This window comes from Marmota flaviventris, chromosome 1, assembly GCF_047511675.1.
Source record: "Marmota flaviventris isolate mMarFla1 chromosome 1, mMarFla1.hap1, whole genome shotgun sequence".
Classification (NCBI taxonomy): Eukaryota; Metazoa; Chordata; class Mammalia; order Rodentia; family Sciuridae; genus Marmota; species Marmota flaviventris.
Window position 1 is genome coordinate 69,333,552 of NC_092498.1, and position 22,600 is coordinate 69,356,151.

Genomic DNA, 22,600 nt, shown 5'->3' on the forward strand with positions numbered 1-22,600 from the left:
ACATATAACTAGAAATTTCATAAAGAAATAAGGTTAAATAGCCATGGAGGTGAAGTTAGTGAACTAAAGTCTACAATGAAGGAGAAAATCAGTTACAATCACCATGACTCACCACCATTAAACTCAGTGTCACTCAAATTAGCAGCTATAGTGTCATTCAATTCATCCACTGAAATAAACAGAATATTATGAAGAGGGCACAAAAGTAGGGGAGAGGGGTCAAAAACCACTGGGCAACAAAAACAAAGGTATACAGCTGTGCTAAGTACCATCCCTACCATGTAAAAATGGTGCTTAACACTGTATATGACTAACTCATTATTAATTCACTCAGCCACCCCCAACCAGTAATATGTAAATCTGTGACTTACGCAGCAAGATTGTCAAATAAAAGGCATTGTGGGGCATAAAGTACACATCGATGTTCAGAATACCAAGTGATTCAGAAGGTCATCATGGAAACAGTAATGGCAATCACACCATACAGTATTTAGGATACTCATGCTCTTTCCATCTGCCACCACTAGTGATCCTTCACAGGTAGTTTCCTAATCAATGAGCCTATTTATCTCAGTAGTATTTAATGGTTTATAATTTTTCACATGTGTAAACATCACTGAAAGGAAGATTTGGAAATGAACTCTTACCTGAAACTACCTTCACAGAAATAGGTTGTTTTTGCTGTATAGTTTGAGTGTGATTAAATCTGGCATAACAGATATAGTCTTCACGGGTATCTTCTGGGAGAACATTAGAAAAATAAAGGTCTCCATTCAGACCTTGGGAAACCCTCTCACTCTGTGGAAGTCTTTGAAAGGCTGGAGAAAGGCAGAAGGAGAACCAGATCACTCCATCATAACATGGCCACGCTCCAAATTAGCAACTTAACTACCAATAATTCTGTGGACACTTCACTTAGGGGGAAAAAAAAAAAAAAAAAAAAAAAAAATATATATATATATATATATATATATATATATATACACACACACAGATATGTACACACACAGATATAAATATATATATTTTAATACTTTTTTTTAGTTGTAGTTGGACACAATACCTTTACCATATTCACCTACCCAGTGCTAAGGATTGAACGCAGGGCCTCTCACATGCTAGGCAAGCTTTCCACCGTGGAGCCACAACCCCAGCCCAATATATATAATATTTTAATAGAGTTCTTAAGAAAAAGCAATTATATAAAAACATGGAAGACACACTAGAACTCCAACTGTACCTGCCCAACCCTAATTTCATAGATGGGGGAAGAGGTGAGATTAGAGTCATACAGGGAAATGTTTTATTGAAGCAAGTATAAACAAAGAAATGTTTTACAAAAGTTTGTATGACTTTTCCTAAATTAATCACCCCTGTCTGTGCATATCTTAGAAAATGCTTTAAGAAAGTTCATAAGGATGTTAATATGATCTGTTTCTATATGCCTGCTGCTCCCTGAGCAAGGAGTTGAGCATACCAGAGCCCCAATCTTGTCTGAGCTTATGATCTAATTAGAGAACCAGGCAGTCAGTGGGAAATTAACTACAGGGTGTGATGACGACATTATTCAAGGCTGCAACCTGCCCCTGAGAAGCAACCCCTACCCCAGTATCCCTCTCCTCCTCCACTTTTTCCTTTCTGAATTTCCTATCATCTATTGACATACTACATCTTTTACTTTTCATATCCCTGCACCAGAATTCAAGATCCAGGAGAGTAGAGACCTCCATCTCCCGTATACATTGTTGTGGCTCTGGATCAGTGCCTGGCCCTTCAGAGGGACTCCCTCAAATACTCATGGAAAGATTAAATGAATAACCAAGGACATGCTGAATTTCTAGTTTCAGGCATGATAATTCATTTCCCCTCAGGTCCAGTCAAGAAACTGTCTAGCCTTAGGCATGGAGAGAAGGTCTGTTACCCAATGGAGGATGCAAGGAAGTGGAACTCACTATCTCTGCAAGAAGTTACACTTGGCTAGCTAAAAGGTCTCCTGAAGCTCCTGACTCAGTTCACAGAGCCTGAACTGTGAGAGTTCTTTAGTTCCAAAGTGAAAGAATAAGGAAGAGTTACACATCTTAGTGGCCTCGGGACAGGTGTTTGTCTTTCGATAAGATTTCTTCAGCTTGAGTGAAACAGCTATGCTCCTCCAGTGGCAGGTGCCTGGTCTAACATTTCACAAAATGCAAAATAATGGTTAAAAGGCTCCCTCAGGCAAGAAAAGGCCAAGAAACTTGGAGCCAGAGCTTAAAAGAATACCATCAGTTATATGTGTAAGCCAAGTTCTTGGTCAAGATAGGGGTTCGGTAGTTGTTGTAAATTCATAGTTTTAATCCCCTGGAAAACAACGGTTTTAAAACTACTCAGAAAAAAAAGAAGGAACATTTATTTAATGAATGCAAAGAGCTAAAGACAATCATATATTTATTGTCTTTTGTTTATCCTGCTGTATTTTATGATTCCTGGGTGTTGGTAGTTCAGATGTAAGGCAACGGACTTCACTATGGTGGTATCATTTTGCTCTTTGAGTTTTTTTTTTTTTTTGTATTATGCTTGGAAAAAAATGTATGAAGATATGAATAATTTAAGTTATCTTCAAAAAGTGCTATGTGGAACTAATTGCTTTCTCATATTGCAAATGCCATTTCCATCTGAAAGGTCAGAAGCTTTGTCAACAGCTTAATATGTACATAAACGATACAGCAAGCTGTGCAAAGTGGGAAAAAATTAGTTACATACTCAGATGATCTGAGAGTTTACATGCAGTATATCTTTTTATTAAGCAGAAAGGAAACCATTGCTGATTAGAACCAATGACCAAACACTGGGTCTCTTTTTTGACAGTGACATGTGGAGAGTGTTGTTCTCAAAACCATTTGTCACTCATATATTGGGTTGGCTACTTATTCTTTCAAAACCTGTAAAAAAATGTTATAAAGTGAAAATTAAAATATGTTGTCATATTTATTTCTTTATATATTTGTTTTTAATTTCTTTGTGATACTTTCTGAGTGATTTCACATAAAAGTTAAAAAATGAAAATTGAGTGTTAAGAGTCAAATTTTCTCTTTAATAATATATGTAGCCTTTGATTGCAGAGGAAATCATGTCACTGGGAATAGACTTCTTGAAGTACTTTCTTTACCTTGCTCTTGGGGCACCACTCTTCCTATGTTCTCTTCTGACCTCAGTGACTGCACCTTCTCATTTCCTTTCCTGGTTTCTCCCTAAGTTGGTGACCTCTTGATGGCTTGTGGTTTCAGTCCCCCAGGCTCTGCTCTGCACCACCTGCACCCACCCCGCTAAATTCTCCCATCCATTCCAGTGTTCTAAGATGTGCTATCTATGCAATAACATTGCACACACCACTGATCATACTTCTGATACATGCACCTCTGACTCTTATTGGGCATCAGGACATCAATGCCTTATAGAACTCACACTCTGGTTGCTTAGTTTACAAGCCAAGCCATGTGTTTCCTCTGAGATAAATGCTACCCTATTAGCATAGGAAAATTGGGAGGGTAGAAGAGGCAGAGCAGTAAATAATTCCTTCAAGGAGAAGATCAAGGGAAGACAAATTTGAAACTGACTAATGGATGGCTTTCTCTTTGCCTCAGTTTCCTCATCTGGAAAGTGAAAAAAATCATTAAATACTCCTCATGGGGTTGTTTTATGGGGTGGCCCATGTGATGTTCTTAGCAAAGGGACTGGCACTTAGTAAAGGCCCAGTGAATATTAACTATTGTTAGGGATAAAATAACAAAAATATGACACATTCAAAACAGTTCAGTTTCCTCCCCACTGAGGGCTTCTGCTGTTTCAGGAAGTGGCAATTCCATTTTATCAGCTGTTCAGTCTCCAAACTTGGTAGTTATCTCTTCTTCTTCCTCTCTCTCATGCTCCTGCCCCCACCCCAATACATCCTGAGGGCTCTACCTTCAAAATAAATCCAGAATCTATCTCACTCTATTGCTACCACCCAAGTCCAAGTACCTTCAACTGTTGCCTAGAGTACAGCAGAACCCCTAACTGGCCTCCCCTTTAGTCCTCTATACTCTCCATACCCCAGCAGAAGTCACACTGCTACTATTTATTTTATTTCAGACAAACACTCCTTCACTGGTTTGCCAGTTTATTCAGAGCAAAAGCTGAAGCACTTTTCTTTGAGTCCTGTGACTTCCATGATCTTGTTCATCTTCCTCTCTCTTGGATCTCTGTCTGGACACATGTGTTTATCTTTTATACACACCAGGATACTCCTACCTTAGGGCTTACACCTGTGCTCCCTGCTACTGAAACATTTAGGGGCCCCACCTGCTGTCTTATTTTCTTAGGTCTGGGCTCAAAATTCTGTTTTATTCTCTTTTATAACATTTATTATCAACCAACAAAGATTATCTAAATGCATTTATTGTCTGCCTCCTTCTCCAACCCATCCACTTAGATAGAATGTAAGCTCAGTGATAGTGGTGTATTTGTGGTTTATTTGGAGCAGTTTCCATTGTATAGTAAGTGCTTGATAAAATTGAAGGAATAAATGAAATGGCATGTATTTATTTCAATGAGCAGTATTTTCCTGAGCATCTCTATGATATTTTATGAATACTTCATGAATCCCAAAAATAATTTATTATGACAGAAAAAACTTTATAAATAAACTCTTGAAGAAAGAAAATTCTTATTGTTAAAACTTACAGTTATCCATCCAAAATATTATAGCTGGTGGTAATCCAATTGGAGGTCTACAGGGAAGTACTAAAGATTGACCATTTCGAAGTATTATTGGTTCAAGTTTTTCTTTGGTCCATAACGGTGACCCTATTAAATAATTAAAAAAATAACTTCTGCATTATTTTTGAATGAAAAAATTTAATAAGTACTACAAAGAAAGGCAAACCAAACTTTTTTAGGAAATAAAAATTTGAAATTTATGTATTTCAATGAGAAAATGACATTTGAATACAGTGTTAAAGGTTAAAAAAATCAAAACATAGTAAAAAACAAAGAAATTATCACTCACTGCCATTGATAGTCTGAATTCTGAGTCAATGATTTCATGTCTAAAAATGTATACTAAATACATCATTATAAAGACACATAACTTCGATCTAAATATGTTCTCCACAAAGAGTATACCTTTGAATATCATACAATATTATTTAAGTCCACTAATTTGTAAGATTGACTTGAGAATATACATGCTATGTCAGTAGTTCAGAAAAGGTTGGATTTCAGAATGAGCTGGCTTTATGCACATACATATATATCTGCTGGAAAGAAAGGAAAAGAATATTTGAGCAGTGGTTATTTCCTTGAAAGAAAGGACACTTGAATGATTTTTAAATTTCTTTTTTTACTTGTAATTAAGTTTTTCTATAATGAATACATTATACATGTAATTTTAAAAGTTTTCAAAATGACAAGAACAGCAAATGCTCGCTATTCTTTAAATACATGCATACAGGCTCTTGAGGTTTTTGAGAGATATTTGAGAGGTTTTTGCAGATACTTGAGAGGTTAAGAAGAGAACCACAATAAAAATTTGAAACAAAAATGTTAAAAGAAATCACCTTCACCCATATACTGAATTTATTTTCATCCAGCTATTAAAAAAAAAACTTATACAAAAGGCATGTGAGAAAAAATTAGATCAGTTCCCTGATGAACTTTTTTTTTTTTTTTTTAAATAAATCCTGGTCTTTTATTCAGGACTTGGATAAAAGACACAATGGATTGGCAAAGCATTAGGCTGAGAAGTTTTGCTAAAGGAAAGCAGAAAGGAGCAATAACTTTCATGCAAAATAAAGTAGGAATATTGTAATCGATGTCATTGCTTTCTTATTACAGTATTTGGATGGTAATGTAACAGATGCTGAATCTTGAATTGATATTTTTCTATTTTATTTTGTGTGTGGTACTAGGGACTGACACCAGGAGTGCTCTACCCTAGAATTACATTCTAGCCCTTATTTTATTTTATTTTTTTGATTTGAATCAAATGGGGTATAATTTCTCATTTTTCCAAGTGTACAAGTTGCAGAATCACGTTGGTTATATAGACACATATATACATACAGCAATACTAGTGTCTATTTTATTCTGATGCCCTTCCTACCTCCCCTCCCCTTCCCTCCCCCCCCATCACTTCTCTCTACCCAATCTAATGTGACACATTTCTTTTTTCTTTTTTTTCCCTCATATCATCATACATGTATTTTGTATAACGATGAGAGTCTCCTTCCAGCTTCCGTGCAATTCCCCTTTTCCCTCTCATTCCCTCCCACCTCTCTTCCCTATTTAGTGTTAATCTTCTTCTCATGCTCTTCCTCCCTACCCCATTTTGAGTCACCTCCCTTTTATTTTTGAGATAGGGTTTCTCTAAGTTGCCCAGGCTGGCCTTGAATTTGAGATCCTCCTGTCTTAACCTCTCAAGTATCTGGAATTATATGCGTGCACCACCATGCCCAGCTTGGAACAGTACTTTAAATGGTCATATTTGAAAAGTATCACTTACTGGATGGGCGGACGACAATGTTATTAGAAATTGCAGCACCACGCTCATTCCTCGCCGTACACTGATAGACTCCTTCATAAGTCTCTGCTTTCCCTTCACTCATAATGTTGATTATAAGCGTTCCTGATCCAGGCTTCATGGTGACCAGAGGGTCTTTATCTATGTCAAAATGAGTTCCATTTCGTGTCCAAGAAAAGCTGCCCAATACATCAAGAGTTAAGTTTATTAATGATCCAGAAAAAATAGGATTATTTACTCTTCAACAAGTTCCTAATAGTCATGAGTCCCTATAAACAATCATTAGATTTTAATATAAAGTAGAAAAGCAATAATTCCCCATATTTAAAATGTTGCTCTGAGTCATGACTTAGAAGAAGGTGGTGGTTATACATTTTGAGGTACCTGTCTTCTTCAAAGCTCAAAGCTAACACACATTGCCTGTCACTTATCCAAGGAAACACAGGAAACAGTTCTCTCAGGCATATTCTCTTTGAGTTTTATTAGCATTTTTTATTGTAAACCCCATTACTCATAGAGTTGATAACCTGTCTATAATAATCAGCTCTGGGCTGAAATGTGACAAGAAAGTATTGTCTATATGAGCTGAAAATTGATTAGACCCGTTTCAAGTTACCAAAATGCAAAACGGAGGCTGGGATCAGGGTAAGAGTTACAAGTTCAGGGTGTTTTAAACGTTGGTTATTAAAAGTGGTAATTCTATATAAACTCTATTTTGAGAATTTTTACTCTGAGAGATGGTTTTACAAATTCCTCCAAGGTATGCCAAATTGTCAACTGAGATTTATCTTTCTTGGTTTGATTTATACAAATGCCTCCTATAAAAGTCATAGTGCTCATGCAATTCAATGCTTCATAACTAGTAACAAATCAGTGATGGCCAAGGCCACTTAAAGGCATCCATCTCTAAATGTGCTTTCTGGGCCTACTTAGATTTTCCTTTTCTCTGTGCATCCTCAAAGTGGCGGTTGCCACAACTAGGACCGTGGGGATGGGGCTCCTGGCACTTGGCAGGTAGAGGACAGGGATGTTGCTAAGTGTCCCACAGTGCACAGGACAATAAAAAAAATTATCCCACAATAAAAAAATTATCCCACAATAAAAAAATTATCCAACCCAACTTATCAATGGTGTTGAGGAGGAGAAACCCTATCCTATAGAGAATTACAGAAGGTAGATATTAAACAAGCAAGACGTTGAAGGGGAACTCCACCAAAGAACATCATGTCAGGGCTTGTGTGGTAAGAATTTCCAATAATATGGCAGAATATCATTTTAAAGCAAACCTTTGATAAGGACGTTGATATACCACGATATTTAGTGCCAGTTAATTTTCTCCTCAGGTGCTGGTTTGTAATAGTAGTAAAATCCTATAATAGCCAAACTTGGAAATAAAATATCTAAAACATTTCACTTCTTTGTTACTTATAATTACATTTATTATAATTTAATAATCATTAAAGTTATTACAATTTACTAATTATTAAAAATCATTGTATTTTGATAACAACCTAACTCTAAAATTCTAATGTACTGGACGAGTCACAGATCATCCACTATAGGCCCTTGGATAAGTTATCTAGTATTGCTGGGCATCAGTTTCCCATCTAATAAATACACCAATCTGACAGGGTTTTGACGGATTCATGCCAAGATCCACACGAAGAATCCTGAGTACTAAATCCTGACAAATTGGAAAACTATTCAGGACTATATTACAGATCACTATAAAGGTAGTAGAGATCTTGAAAGTAGTAAATTTAACTTCTTCTTTTCTTTTTAACAGATGAGGAAACTGAAACCCAGAGAAATGGGATTTGCTCATGTCATAAGGCCATTAGTGTCAGAGACAGGATTGGAAGGCTCTTTCCACATCTTCCCATATATTATGAGCATTCTGCAGAAAATCTGCACATGAAAATGCAATTATCTGGGATTTAAAAGGAACAAATTGGCTCTAATTAATCTGGGAGATAAAACCATAAACCAACAACTGATGCTTTAGGAATAAGCAGTTACCTTCTGTATCTTGGAAGAGTTAAAATGAATTGTGGAGTTGGTAAGATAAACCAAAGGGTAATCTAATCAATCACACTGAGAAATGTCTAACTCAAAAAGAAGAGTTCTACATGGCCTACCTTATTCTACGGAGTTTCCAAATTTATTTCTATACTTAGAGATTCCTGGACTTTATTTTCAGTACTGTCAAAAAGCAGAAAGTACACCCACCTTGGAGGAGGCTTCCCTTTGGCCTCACACTGGATCACGATATTCTCCCGAGGGTCAATAATGTAATCTTTTGGAGACTGGTGAGTGATGGTTGGAGGTTGTACCACTTCATTTCAGAAGGAAGAATAAATGTAAAAAAATAAATCATGTAATATCATACAGCAACCATTTTTCCTAATCACTTGCAGTACACTACATTTGCTCCAAACGTCTCTAGTAATTTCCAATGAGGCTGTGCATACCTCAATAGACTTTCAACTTCAAGTTGAAGTTGAGGCATGACTTCCTTGGGGCAACTTTACACACACTCACCAAGTCCATTTTCCCACACTAAAAGTTTGGGAAAATAATCATCAGTATAATCCTAATATTAAGACATTTCTTTCTGATGTAACAATGAGAAATTCTTCTAATTCTTTTGGTACAAATGATGTCTTTCAGTGAAATTTAAGTTGGGACGTAAATTTGAGTCTTTCTTAGGAAAGAGTAATTTACAGTTCATTAGTGTGCTTACGTAAATTAAACTATATTGGGAACACGTTCACTTGAGAATCTTAACTTTAAAAGATCATTAAATTGGAGACCTGACATGCCTTATTAGAACCAGAGGTAGGTGAACTAGGAACAAGGCAAAAACAGTCTTATTTCAAAGATAATGAAATTGAAGTTCTGTGTTGTAGAAAACAATGTTTCCATTTCACTTTTCAAAGTGTTATCTAATCTTTTATAATGAAATTGTAGGGGAAAACTGTTTTGACTCAGAACAATCCAATCTGAAGAAAGCCAGTATCTGGACCTCTGCAGCTCTTCAATTTGCTCTAAGGTCACCATATCTTTCCTCTTGTGAAATCAGAATTACAATGTTAGAACAGGAAGGCTCTAGAGAAACAATCTATTTCAACCCTTGTTTAGAGTGGCAAATGGCATGACTAGGAAGGCAAAAGCAGAGAACAAAATTCTCTAGAAAATTCTCTGCTTGCTTACTCCTGCCACTACCTTGCACAACTCCAGGAGAGCTGTTTACACACACCAGTGGTTCTCAACCAGGGGAATTTGCGCCCACCCTTCCAGGGGTATTTGGTCATATCTGGAGACAATTTCAGATGTTACAACTAGGTAGGTGGCTGTACTAGCCTCTCGCAGGTAGAAGCCAGGGATGTTCCTAAATATCTTCAAGTGTACAGGAAATCCCCCACAACAAACTTATTTGGTCTAAATATAATTAGTGCTGAGACTGGGAAACCTGGCACAGGCCACATCGTGAGAGGCATTCCCAGAGCCCTGCCATGCAATGGCCCTGATCCAGTACGCCTCCCCTCATCTGAAACTTTCCCTGAAACCCTCGTTTGAACTCTCAATTTCCTTTCCTTTGTTGATGCAATTGACTTTCTGGATCATTTCGGTTTTTCATCTTCTGGATCTTACCTGTTCTCTCTGCCCACATTCTGTGCTTGCTTTGTGAAAACTCTTCCACTTGCCAACCAAGCATTTTCCAAAACTCAGTAACTGCCCCCTGCTCTTGTCTCTATTGAGGTTAACTGTTGCTGGGGCAAAATTTAATGCCTCTGCATCTAAAGCTGTGTAAATCTGTGAACATGGTTCTCTTCTCTTGCCTTGGTCTGCAGCTTATTGCTGCTGTTCACTAGGCATTTCCTACTAAACATCCAAGTAAGTCCTAAATTCTAAAGCTAAATTCTTTCTGGTCATCATTTATTATGCACTAATTAAATGTAGCCTCCTGAACAATATAAGTTTCCTTACCCTTTAGCAACATACCATCGCCTTTTCATCCTCCAACTAACCTGTCTCCTCTTTTAGCCTCTCACCACACACGTAAATCCCACATTTTTCTAGCCCTTTCAATTTCCAATGCTGGTTAGCAGATTGGTCCAGAGGTTCAGAATTTGTATGTTTGTTTCTTACTAACTGTGGGACTTAAGCAAGTTTCTTAATTTCTGTATGTCCTAGTTTCTTCAGAGGGAAATTGAGGTTTAAAAGTAGTATTTACATACTAGGGTAGCTGGGGGAATTAATAAAATAATTTGTGTAAAATTCTTAGTAAATGCCAATATTAGAAATGTTTGCTATTTTTAAATTATTGCCATAATTATTTTTATTTGTACCAGCTTTACCTATGAGGAGTGATTGATTGATCCTTCTATCTCTAGGAATACAGTTTGGGATGATGGAAGGAAGCCTAGGATTGCACACCTCAAAAATGGTGAGCATAGGCACAAATTCGGTGGTTTCAAATGCAGAGCTTCTCTCATGTGTCTACAGCTGAGCCAGCTTAGATGTCACTCCTAGCTGCCAGGAGTTTACCATCTGGAGGTACCTTTGTGAACAGTGCTCTGGTCACGTGGCAATTAACAAATGTTTTGCAGTAATAAGCAGTAATAAGTGATTTTACATAATTTTCCTGGCTAACTCAACATCAAAGGAAATTTTCAAATGCCTGAAAACTGACTATATTTTTTTTCTAGATGATACATGCTGCCCAGCTGTCAGAGACAGCAAAAGGTTTTGCTTAGATTAAGCATTCAGAAATGATATAAGTGGGGGCTGCTTGTCATTTGCATACTTCAAGACAATATTCTTGTCTGCTGGGTTATTCTACCAATGTCATTTAGAAACACTAGCCTGAACAGTTCTGAAGGCTAAAGCAGCAATAGAGAGACAATGGCTGACCTGGTGAAGCTTCGGCATGCACCCACCTTCTAAAAGACACCAAAAAGATGTGTCTTTGTTCTAGCAAGCATGTAAAACCAGATAATCATTCTTGTGTATGTGTGGTGGGGGTGGGGGATACTGTGGATGGAACGTAGGGTTGCTATACCACTGAACCATATTCCCAGACGTTTTATTTTTTATTTAGAGAGACAGGTTCTCTCTAAGTTGACCAGACTGGCCTCAAACTATGGATCCTCCTGCCTCAGCCCCCCCGTCACTGGGATTAGAGGTGTATTACAGCTTGCCCAGCGACTTGGAGGGCTGTGGATTTTCTCATTGAGTTACATCAGATGTGAAAAAAGCATGGAAGTTAGTAGAGCAGCATATTGGCAAGAGAATAATGCCCAAGTCTTCACAATTCATGCAGGTAATATATTTGAACCTTGATAATCAAATGCAATATTTAACTATAGTAAACACACATGCTTAAAAAGACACTGTCACAAAACATAACATTGTGCATTTAATTTACAGTACTAACTCAAAAAACAAAGACATAGTCAAAATTTCACACTGCTTAGTAATTTATAGAAAGACACTTACAGTCTTCAAGAAGTTTTGCTTTTTCCCCATCAATATCAGCAGGTGAGTGGGCAAACAGGATTAAAGAAAATCAGATGTTAGTAATGAGAACGTTAGAACCTTAAGATAAAATGGGTGTCTCCTCAATTTGATTTGACCTAAAAACCCATATTGTGAAGGCTGTAGTTGTGAAGTTGTAAGAGAAAGAAACTGGCATTGATGCTTTTGTTTGCTCCTGCAGCAGGTTCTCACATAAACATAAGAAAGAACAAAAGCAATGCTAAAGGCAAAAAAGGAAAAAAAAAGAAGAAGAAGAAGAAAGAGATTCTTCCAGGAATAGGAATGGCTAATTCCAACCCATACATATTGTGCTGGACATGTAATTATGTTCAATTTGAAAAATAGCTGAACTCTACAATTAATTTGAGTTGTCACATACTGTGTAGTGTCTGATCCTATTATCCCAGACATCACTATGCACATGATAATCATACCTAACAATGGGACATAGCTACAATGACAACGCCTCATTCACGCCAAGCCCAGCACTGATTTCAGAATTGTATATTTCTATGAGTACTTTTCAAGTCTGTAATGAAACTTTTTAGGCTGTTAGCATCTTTCTGCTTCCAAATTTCTCAATCATCCAGGGATGGCTAGGTCCTACCCTAAGGAGTGGTTCACATACTGGAAAAAGGGTGCGAGGAACAGGGGCAGGGAAGAAATTACATTTGCATGCAATTCTAATCATTCTGCTGTGCTGCCTGTCATTACTACTTGTAAAGGTTAATGCAGGAGTGCCTGGGTTATCCGTGACTTTCTTTTCATCATGGTGCTGCCTCTTCTCCATTAGCAGCGATAATTGAGTTAGCCCTAGGTGCCCGTTTCCCTCTGATTGTTAGATTGAGTATTCAGATAAAGAGGGAATATATTTAACATGAGAGAGAACAAAAAGCATTTCTCCCAAGCATTTCTTTCTGTTGTATCTGTTGGGGAAAATGCTTATTTAGGCATTCCCATTCCAACAAGCTTGAGTAAACACATATAAATTAAAGCTACTGGATGAGCATTTTTTTAAACAAGCAAAATAGTGCATTTTATTGTATTCTAGAATATAGAAGTACAGCAAAGGAAGTGAACAAAGTGTGGGGCAAACCACATCTCTTCTTAATGTCTTCCCACTGGCAGTTGCTACTTCTATGGCAAAAAAAGTGCATCCTAACAATTGAATAGCCCCAGGAAAGTGCTGTCTTCCTTGCACCTTGGAAACCTTGCCAAACAGATGTTCTATTCAGAAAGCTAATGGATTTAGAGAGGTCATGCAGATTAGGGATAAAAGATAAATCAATTCCGGAGTACAGTAATTGTCCAGATTTGAAATTCTGCTTTCCATGGAAAGAAAAGTGAACAGTTGGAACCTAGAATTATCTTTATTTTTCACAAACAGGCCACCCAAAGCAGACAGAATGTGGTATCTATTTTACTACTGGGACAAGAGTAGACTAAATAGAATAGCTGTTGTTTGCTTCATTTTAGTATTTTTGCAGATTGCTTATTGTCAAAAATTTGTATCTTGGTCTTTGATCATGTCATTTAAATTAAAAAAAAAAAAGACTATTCACTAGGCTTGTAGCTACGACACTTTTCCTAGCTCCAGACTCATATTTAGGATTCAAAATTAGAAAATGAAATAAATGTGCCTTGTCTAAATCAAGATAAATTAAGTATGGGTGGTTTGGGATACAGGGGATCTAGGGTGGCCCATCCAGTCCTTCGGGAGCTCTCTCTGCCTAGGGAGGGAGAAAGTGACATGGTGTTGGGATAAGTGGGGAGGTCTCCAAGATTCTTGTGAAGAGTTTACATGGTTTTCTTGCAGGACTATTTCTACAAAGAGCTGCCTGATGGGAGGATCTGAGCAGCTGCACAAGTCCCTCCTACTCAGGCTATTCCCTCCTTGGTACACAAAAGGCACCTGAGGGAGAAGGATAATGAAAGGGCGGGGACAGTGCTGCTGGCAGTTTCAATGGCCATTTCTATGATGTGAGCCTTTATAAACACCAGGCACTGAAGGTAAATGCCAAATTAATTTCGATTAGCTTTTCAGTATCACGCAGACACCTTGTCCATCCACACAGTTCAGGGTGATGGCAAATGCTGGGAGGTTTTGACTCCTAGGCCTAGAGCTTTAAAATGTTAATACTTACGATCAAGAGGTACTTCCAGTGCACTAATCATCTGGCACAGGAGGAGAACCAGGGGCACTCTGCCTGCAGATAAGCGCTTCTTTTTCGGCATTATTTTAAGCTGCATTAGTTTCACTCCTGCTGAGATCCACAAGCTGAATTTCCTTTTCTTCTTTCACAAAAGATTTGTGTGCAACGTTTAAATAATTTTTCATGCAGGGAACTGAAAAGAGATGGAATAAGAATAATAATTATAATGTATTAAAAAGAAGGAAATGAAGGACGGAAGTCGGCAGCACAGAAAATCAGCCCTGTATTATACATGAACCCTAAAAGGGAGTTAACTTTTAAATATTTAACTCCCAAGACTGGGATAATTATTTATTCATAAATCAGCTAAAATCAGTTCAGAAATATTTGTGGTGATATCAAGCAAATCTGTCCATTTTCCCATCCTTATGGTTTTCCCATTTTAAATATTTGAACTTAAAATGCTCAAAGGCCACAATGTCTTTCTTAACAGAGAGGGAAACTTGGCTTTTAAGTTTTTTGGAAAGCCATCACTTTGTGACTTTAGAGGGGAGGTTTAAAGCTTTTCCAATCTGAAGACCACCTCTGGGAAAGTTCAGGGCATTGCTGCAAATTTCCTTTAAACCCCAAACACCGATTTACCAGCTGAATAATGCCAATCCAGGCCATCACTGGCTCTCACTCAGAGTACGTCCTCAGACCTGGCTGGGCTCTCAGATCCAAGGCTTCCTCACTGCGGTCACCCTCCTTCACAATGCTGATTAATTTTTCCTACAGGGTCTTCTTTGATTCAAGTTTGAGAATAGCCACACATACTCTACCAACTGAAGTCCATTCTCTTCCTAAACAAGTATCAAAACACCTCAGTATTCCAGCAGCAGTTTATCCTGCCAGCCCCACCTCTTTCCATATCCATATAACTGTTTTCTTGTTGAACGACTTATTTCTTTTTTTTCTTATGTCAACCCTTCAATATGTCTCAATTGTCTCACCTTCTTGTCTTTTTTTTTTTTTCAATGTTCTTTCCTGGTATGCTTATCCATCACATTTTCTTCTCTAAGTTCTAATTATTTCTTATATGTCAATTAAAGTGACACCTCCAAGAAACTAGCAATCATTTCACCACCACATCAGAATTCCTAAAATTCCTTGTTTTAAACATCACGTATATTACAAAAGATATACAAATAAATAGATCTGTGCATATGATTGTGTTATGCATACTCTCTTTCTGCACCTTCAAGCAAGAATATGTCTCCCTCATCACCTTACATCCTTCTCCCATCACTTAGTAGAGTGTGCTTTGCACATGGAAGCATCCCACTGGAGAGTCCAAATCAATACAAAATATAGATGTTTTTTCCCTGCAAGCTCCCACCTAGAGTGATAGGTTTGATAATGTCTTTTCATTCATGGAGACAGGTGGGTGTGATCCGTGGCTCTCTTGAGCAGTTAGGAGAAATATTATAATCACAAACTGGGGCAACTCTTATAACTTTAATTACTGAATAATTTGTATTATTTTTATAGTTGTGTGTTTTTATGATGTTCATCTTTCCCATTCATTATATGCAAGTCTCCTCAGGGCTAGGAGTATATTTGTCCTGTTTCCCAGTACATCCCCATCACCTGTCACAGTAACATGTCACAGAACATGAAAGGATATAAACATATTTCTAGGGGAAAAGAATGGATGAAAGGAAGAAAGAAGAACACAATGGAGACAATATCTTTGAAGTTGAGATTGTCTTTAGATACTCTGACCATAGGCTACCCAAAGCAATATTTATGTTTATATTTATACTCTTTGGTTTGAAAACCAAAATCTAATCAATATGATTATAATTAGTTGTCATATCATGTCTGTATATGGAATGAAGCTTAAATGCAAAAATATAAAATAAAATAAACAAGGCTGATAATGTGTTTTGCTAGCAGCTGAGTTCTAATTTACACTTGGTTAAATCTATCAGAGGACACTTCTTGCAAAACAAAGAAAAAAACTGAAGCTAAAAACATTACAAATATTATGTTGCAAAACATCCACATCATGGGTTTTTGTTTAAGAACCAGGAAACGTATCTTTCTGTATTGTGATCTATTAATTCTCATGTCCAGGAATAAATGAGATGCGAATAGAAAAGTGATCAAAATATAAACCAGAATGCCTTTCTTTGTGTGCCAAAGAACATCTCTCCATTCAATCAAGTTTACTCAGGTCTCTAGTGATTTTCCTGTCAAAATGCTAATTCTGAAGTCATACATTTATTCTGACAATAAAATAAATGGTACAAACAGCAACAAAACAAGTATATCTTACTATAGTAGAATAAAACTCAGACACAAAGGACATATCTGCCTGATTCCTGTGCCTTGCTAATCCAGATTATTCTATTCAAGTACCTAGCTCTCTGAACAGGTACTGGAAAACTCAAATACTTTCCAAAATTTGTACTAGTGCATTGTAATAATGTAAGATCTTCAACCACTACATACTACTTCTATGTTCTTCATTTATTATTTACTTTGCTTTGATGCCTTAACTATTCAATCCTCAAAATAGAGAAAACTGTAAGACAACTTTACATAAAGAAAAGTATCAATGCACTATCTTTACTTTTTCAATGTATACATGAAATATACAATAGTGCATGAAATCAGCATCTGATAAGTAAAAACTCAAAATTCTAAGAAAAATTGAGAGAACACTTACTTAATGGGACATGAGTAAATAAATCTTCACACTGCAGGGAGGCCATGAACAACTGTAATTGAAGATGTGGTCTCTCCTCAGAAGTTGTAAGTTAACTGCACCATTAGCCACAAGATCATTCTAGCAGAGGCTCTGTTTAGGGAGGACAAAGCAATGGTCTAGCCCATCCTCTGAATCCTACCCACGGAAAGTCACACACTCCTCCTACGAATGCCCTCATAGGTGAAAACCCAAATGCTCAAGGACAGCATTAAGTCCCCAGCACTCAATCAAACTGAAAAATCAAATACAGCTACAGAAAACTGAGCTTTCTCTCAGTAAAAGTAATGTGCTCTGAATGTCTCACAAAGAAAAACCACTGCTTCACCCTCTCAGTAATGATGTCAACGCCCTGCCCACCCAGAGCATATCTACTTTTACTTCACCTTGGAAGTTAATGGCCATTCCCCCTTAATTGTGAATCATGAACAAAGACTAACTTATGTTATGTAATTATGTTAAAATGGAAAACCCCAATATGAAGCAGTAATATTATTTTTAGTTAAGGCTAAGAAGCATGCTAGCTTGTGATTTTCAAAATATATTTGCTATAGACATTTTAAGGTATGCTTGAATGAGAAAAGTTCTATTTCATTTTCAGAAAATAACTTACCCTCATATTGAAAATCATATATTCTATTAAAATGACCATGAGTAAAAATAAACAGTAAAGTCTTTTGATATTTCATTTAACTCCACTAAAAGCAACTTTTCATGTTACCTATAGAACCTGTGAAACAGAAAAAAAAATCTCCCATCTTCAACAAATTTCTAATAAATAAATATAACAAACCTATCTTTAATAAACTTTTCATAACTATAAACAAATTCAATTAAAGCTTCCCTTACTTCTTTTGCATCAAATTAACTTTAAATCATAGAGCATTATTTACTATTTATTTCAAAAGAAAAACCTAAGGTTTTGACAAAGAATTCACACTGAGCCTGAGAAAAGGGTGACCTATTATTTAAGAACTCTTGTTTCTGGAAAGAAAAAAAAAAAAAACTTTGTTTTTCTCTCAATTGAAAGTTGAAATTATCTTAATTTTTTTTTAATCAGCTCTCCAGAAGAATTGGAAGGCCAAGCATTATTTACCATTTTCCTTCGGCTCTGTTTGTGCTCTTCAGTATCCAACATGGGTGGTCCAATGCTGACTGCACACACAACATGATCTACATTCTCCAAGCCAGTAAATATGCTTATGTGACTGTGACTGGACATCCGATGACACACTATTGCTCTGATAGCCCATCAGTGGCTGGCATCACTCACTGTATAACTAAGTAGGCGTGGCATCATCCTGACTGTGAGTGGTGTTTCCCAGCAGCCAACTCTAGAATAGTCACTTTTTATATTTGAAATATTTACCCAAAAGAATAAGCACATGAATGCCCATCCCTAGTTGATGCCTGGATACTTTCAATCACAGATTTGAATCTGAGACTGTAGAAAGAAGGTTAGAGAAAAATCATGAATAAAGTCACAGTTACATCTATTCAACTGTACAACTAAAAATGAACCTCGTAAAAAAGTTGTTTGGGGTTATGGGACTAAAGAATTTGTAAGGATCTCTTCAGACCATAGTATATTGTAAGAAGCTTCAAGGACTATATTTCTGTATAGTCCAAAAGAATCTCTCATAGTAGAGTTTCTACAAGAAATCTGGTAACGAACGTGGAACAGTGCCTAAGGAAAGGTGAACAATTAACAGGTGTTTTGTTTTACCAGAATATAGATGATGGAACAGAATCTGATAATAGCTCAAAATCTTCATTCCTTAGAGTGCGATAGCTAATTATCTTATTTGAGACTTATGAGAGCTCCAGACAACAGGAAAGCAGGTATCATATCCATTTCACAGATGAGGGGCAAAACCCCCCAATCACTACGGTTACCATTATTGAGCACTTTTCTGTGACAGTCATTGCCCTGAAGGTCCTCCATGAATCAGGTTATCCCATATTCCCAACAACCCCCAAAGATAAATTTTATTATCCCACTTACTGATTAGGACTCCAAGGACTAGGCTGGTAATCATATGCTGAAGGACTCACACATGGATTGTGAGGTACCAGACCTAGAGCTCCAATTCTGAAAAGTCCTGATGCTTTCAGTCACCGAAAACTGTGAGAGGCCCTAGCATTCCCCTCCCTTCTATATTCTCCTACTTTGCAATCAGCCAATAAGCAAAAAGAATTACCAAGCTTCATCACTGACATTTTTTTTAAAGTGCTAATGGATTCTGAATATCTATAGATCTTCACACTGTTACTCATAGCACCGCTTCAGCAGCCTCTGCACAGTGAATTCCATGTGAAAAGTACATCCTGAAATTTTACCACATGCTGGCCCTGGACTTTTAAAGGGACAGCAAATTAGGAGAATGGAGACAAGACATATTTTTAAAAGCTGATTTTAAAAGAAGGCAATACATGTACATGGTACAATATTCATAAAATATAAAAAAGTTATTTAGTGCAAAGGCAACAACCAGAAGCCAGTTTCTCCCTTGAAAGATAGTCCCTGTTATCAAGTTTTGTGAATTCTTCTAGAGGTAGTTCATAAATAAACATAAAAATATTAAACAATATTTTAAGGATGTTTTGAATTCAGAAGATTATAAAATTTTGACACTGAAGTTAGACCACTGATAGGTGGGAAACAAGAATTGACAAAGTGTAGATATTCACAACACATGAAAAAAAATCTCTGGAAATTGACTTTTCCACATTTCTTTTAGTTAGCAGAGCAATGACAAGAAAAGAAATAGTATAATATGAAACAATGATGTAATTAGAGTTCTAAGACAAAGGCTAAAACACGGTTAATGGTAAGACCTTATGTGTGAGATGAGTAACAACCTGGATGACGACGCACCTGTTCCACTCTTGTTCAGTCAGGTGTCTGAGACAGTCTTCAGGATCAGCTTCAGGGATGAGAGAGCTGACTGGAAACGGAAGGCTGGCTGGACTAGAAGAGAAAGGGACTAGTTCTTCTAAAAGGATAGGGAATCCCCTTCCTCTTCCCTACTTCTAAATCCAATCACAATTAGCTAAGCAGAAGGGTGGAGACAACACCCCGAATGCTTCCATGCTCAGTCTTTCTACACTGACCCTGCCATCCTGGCAGAGGCTAATAGAATCAGGGTGGGCATCTGAACAAAGGCAGGCAGCCATGTGGAGCCTGTGAGATGACTCCACTACTTGAGAGGACTGAAGAGTGACCAACCAAGTTGTAACAAATTCCTTTCTTATGAGGATCATGAATGAAAGGGAGACAGAGTGAGTCAGCATTTAGAGTAGGAACCAAGGACAAAGGTCAAACAGAGTCAAAGTAGCATGAGCAAGTATGAGTCAGTAGAGGACATTTGAAGTGTTGAAAGCAGAATGAAGCTGCTGGGCAGCCAAGGATCAGTGGAAGCAGAGACAGACTGCTGAGTGACCACAGCATTGATGCAACACTGGACAGGAGATAAAAAGCACCTGCTACTCTTGCATGACATGATAACCAGGCCTTTAAATCTAAGTGGCCCAAATCACATTCCAATTTTCTCTGAGGATATCTAGAAGAGTGGTGACTGGTTGAGATGGCTTCCTGTCTTTCTTGCATCTTGTGAATTCTGCAACAACCTTTATTAGTATGGAAGGTAGAACATTACATTGGGGACCGCCAGGAAGCAGTCTTCCTGGTATTCCCCTCTTGTCTAGTCCTCTTTCATGGTGGCTCTGGGTTTGACCATGTGATATGCTTTGGCCACAGGATTTTAGCATGCACTACACAAGTAGAGATGTGATGAGTGTTTGTATGCTTGGGCTTATCCTCTTGTCCCCTCTAGAAGGTTTGAGCTATACCACTGATGGAGAGAGATCAATAAAAAGAAACCCTGGGAGAGAAAAGACCATTTTGGACTTTCTGGTCCCAGCTAACTCCAAACTGAAAGCATATGAGAAAGTGACCTTTAAACCATTTACAACAGAAGAACCACTCTGTCAACTCTCAGAATTATGAGAAATAAATTGTTTTTCAGGCCACAGAATTTTGTGGTGGTTTTTTATACAACCCCAGCATCAGTGAATTTATATAAACTGGAATTGGCTGTTTCTTGCAACCAGAAAAATGCCAATTTGCATGTTAGGAGGGGTGATGATCCAAATGCATAAGTCTCCCTGACAGATCATATCTGGAAACATAGGAATGTTTAAAGAATATAGTTTAGTGACATAGGATTTTTTTCCCTCAAAACTTCTCTATTATTTGTTTTTAAACAGATTTCTTTGTGCACATGTTGGAGCAAGCAAAGGGTACATACTTCAGTCATATTTCTCACACAATACTTATTTAAACTCAGAAATAAGTAGGAGAAAAAAAAAAGAAATAAGTAGGAGATGGTTAACATGTTAATTTAGTATAAATATCTTTATTCTAAAATTATTGTAGATTATGCCTATTTGGGGTCTTAAGTATTATATTGCACAAAAGCAAAAAGTAAGCTTGAGAACAGGGTGAGGCAGTCCAGTTTTGACAGCCTACCATCTTATTTACCACCTCTATAAATCACACTGAAGTTCTGATTGAAGTCGGAGGCGGTGGCACAAATCTGTAATTCCAGCGGCTTGGGAGGATGAGGCAAGAGGATCAAGAGTTCAAAGCCAGCCTCAGCAACAGCAAGGCGCTAAGCAACTCAGTGAGACCCTGTCTCTAAATAAAATACAAAATAGGGCTGGGAGTGTGGCTCAGTGGTCCAATGCCCCTGAGTTCAATCCCCAGTTTCCTCCCCCTCCCCCATCTGATGCAGTTCAGCCCAGCCATATTCCTCGCACTCTCCCACGAAACAGTAGACTGAAGAAAGGCTCCCGGCTTAGGTGGAAGTAAAAGGCCAAGCCCCAGAGAGAGACCCACTCCTTTACCACAAGGTCTACTTCTCAAGGGGTTTCTTCAGATAATAATAAAAAAAATTTCAATTTTTAAAAATGGAAAGTAGGGAATTATTGTAAAGGTGAAATCTGAGAAAGGGAAATTTAATTCTGAATATCAGTATTGAGAGTGACTGATTTGGAAACATTTCTAGATTAAAACAAGCTCTGGCTTTGTTTATCTTCCTATACACTGAAATTTCTACAAATATCATGAAAAGATATAAGGATCAGAAATAATTTATTAAAAATTTTAGACACACACACACACACAAAAAAAAAAAGGCCATGTAGGATATTAGTATTCTAAATGTGTTCTACCTTATCTACTTGTCAAGCAAACAACACATGGAGAATGGCAGCCATTTAATAGTAGATAAGGGCCTTTTGGAATGCCTGGCTGGCTAGTTACTTTAAAGAAACTTATGTCACATTTCAAAGATAAACCCTATTATACATGGTGAGCAGGATGAGCTATTCAGGGTAGGGATGCAGCACACAGGTTAGCATCTCAATGTGTGTTTCTTTACTGATGTGCATAGGGAGTGGTAGTGCAGGAGAAGAATGAGTAACAGAGAATTAACCTATACTCCAGAAGAAATTAACCTAGAAGTCTCAGTGCCCAACACAATGCAACTTATACTTCACTCATGCTAAGGTCCAGTGAGTGTGTGGAGCCTCTGTTACAGGCTGACAGGCTCCCAC

The 22,600-nt window shown here is 37.4% G+C and overlaps 1 protein-coding gene across 5 annotated transcripts in view; it reads right to left on the reverse strand.

Moving 5' to 3' along the window:
• The window catches only part of Nrcam (neuronal cell adhesion molecule), a 277,444-nt gene that overhangs the window by 57,010 nt on the left and 197,834 nt on the right, over positions 1 to 22,600 (reverse strand). For 3 of the 5 annotated variants that reach the window (XM_071613514.1, XM_071613512.1, XM_071613520.1), the window contains exons 4-9: positions 14,221 to 14,422; positions 8,765 to 8,870; positions 6,518 to 6,714; positions 4,699 to 4,821; positions 648 to 818; positions 113 to 169 (exon numbers count right to left, since the gene is read on the reverse strand). In XM_071613514.1, coding sequence (XP_071469615.1) covers positions 113 to 169; positions 648 to 818; positions 4,699 to 4,821; positions 6,518 to 6,714; positions 8,765 to 8,870; positions 14,221 to 14,326 — 760 coding nt within the window. In that variant the 5' untranslated portion in view covers positions 14,327 to 14,422. Of the gene's footprint in view, positions 1 to 112; positions 170 to 647; positions 819 to 4,698; positions 4,822 to 6,517; positions 6,715 to 8,764; positions 8,871 to 14,220; positions 14,423 to 19,859; positions 19,930 to 22,600 lie in introns of those variants that run through there. The other 2 variants (XM_071613513.1, XM_071613519.1) reach the window with 2 other exon arrangements.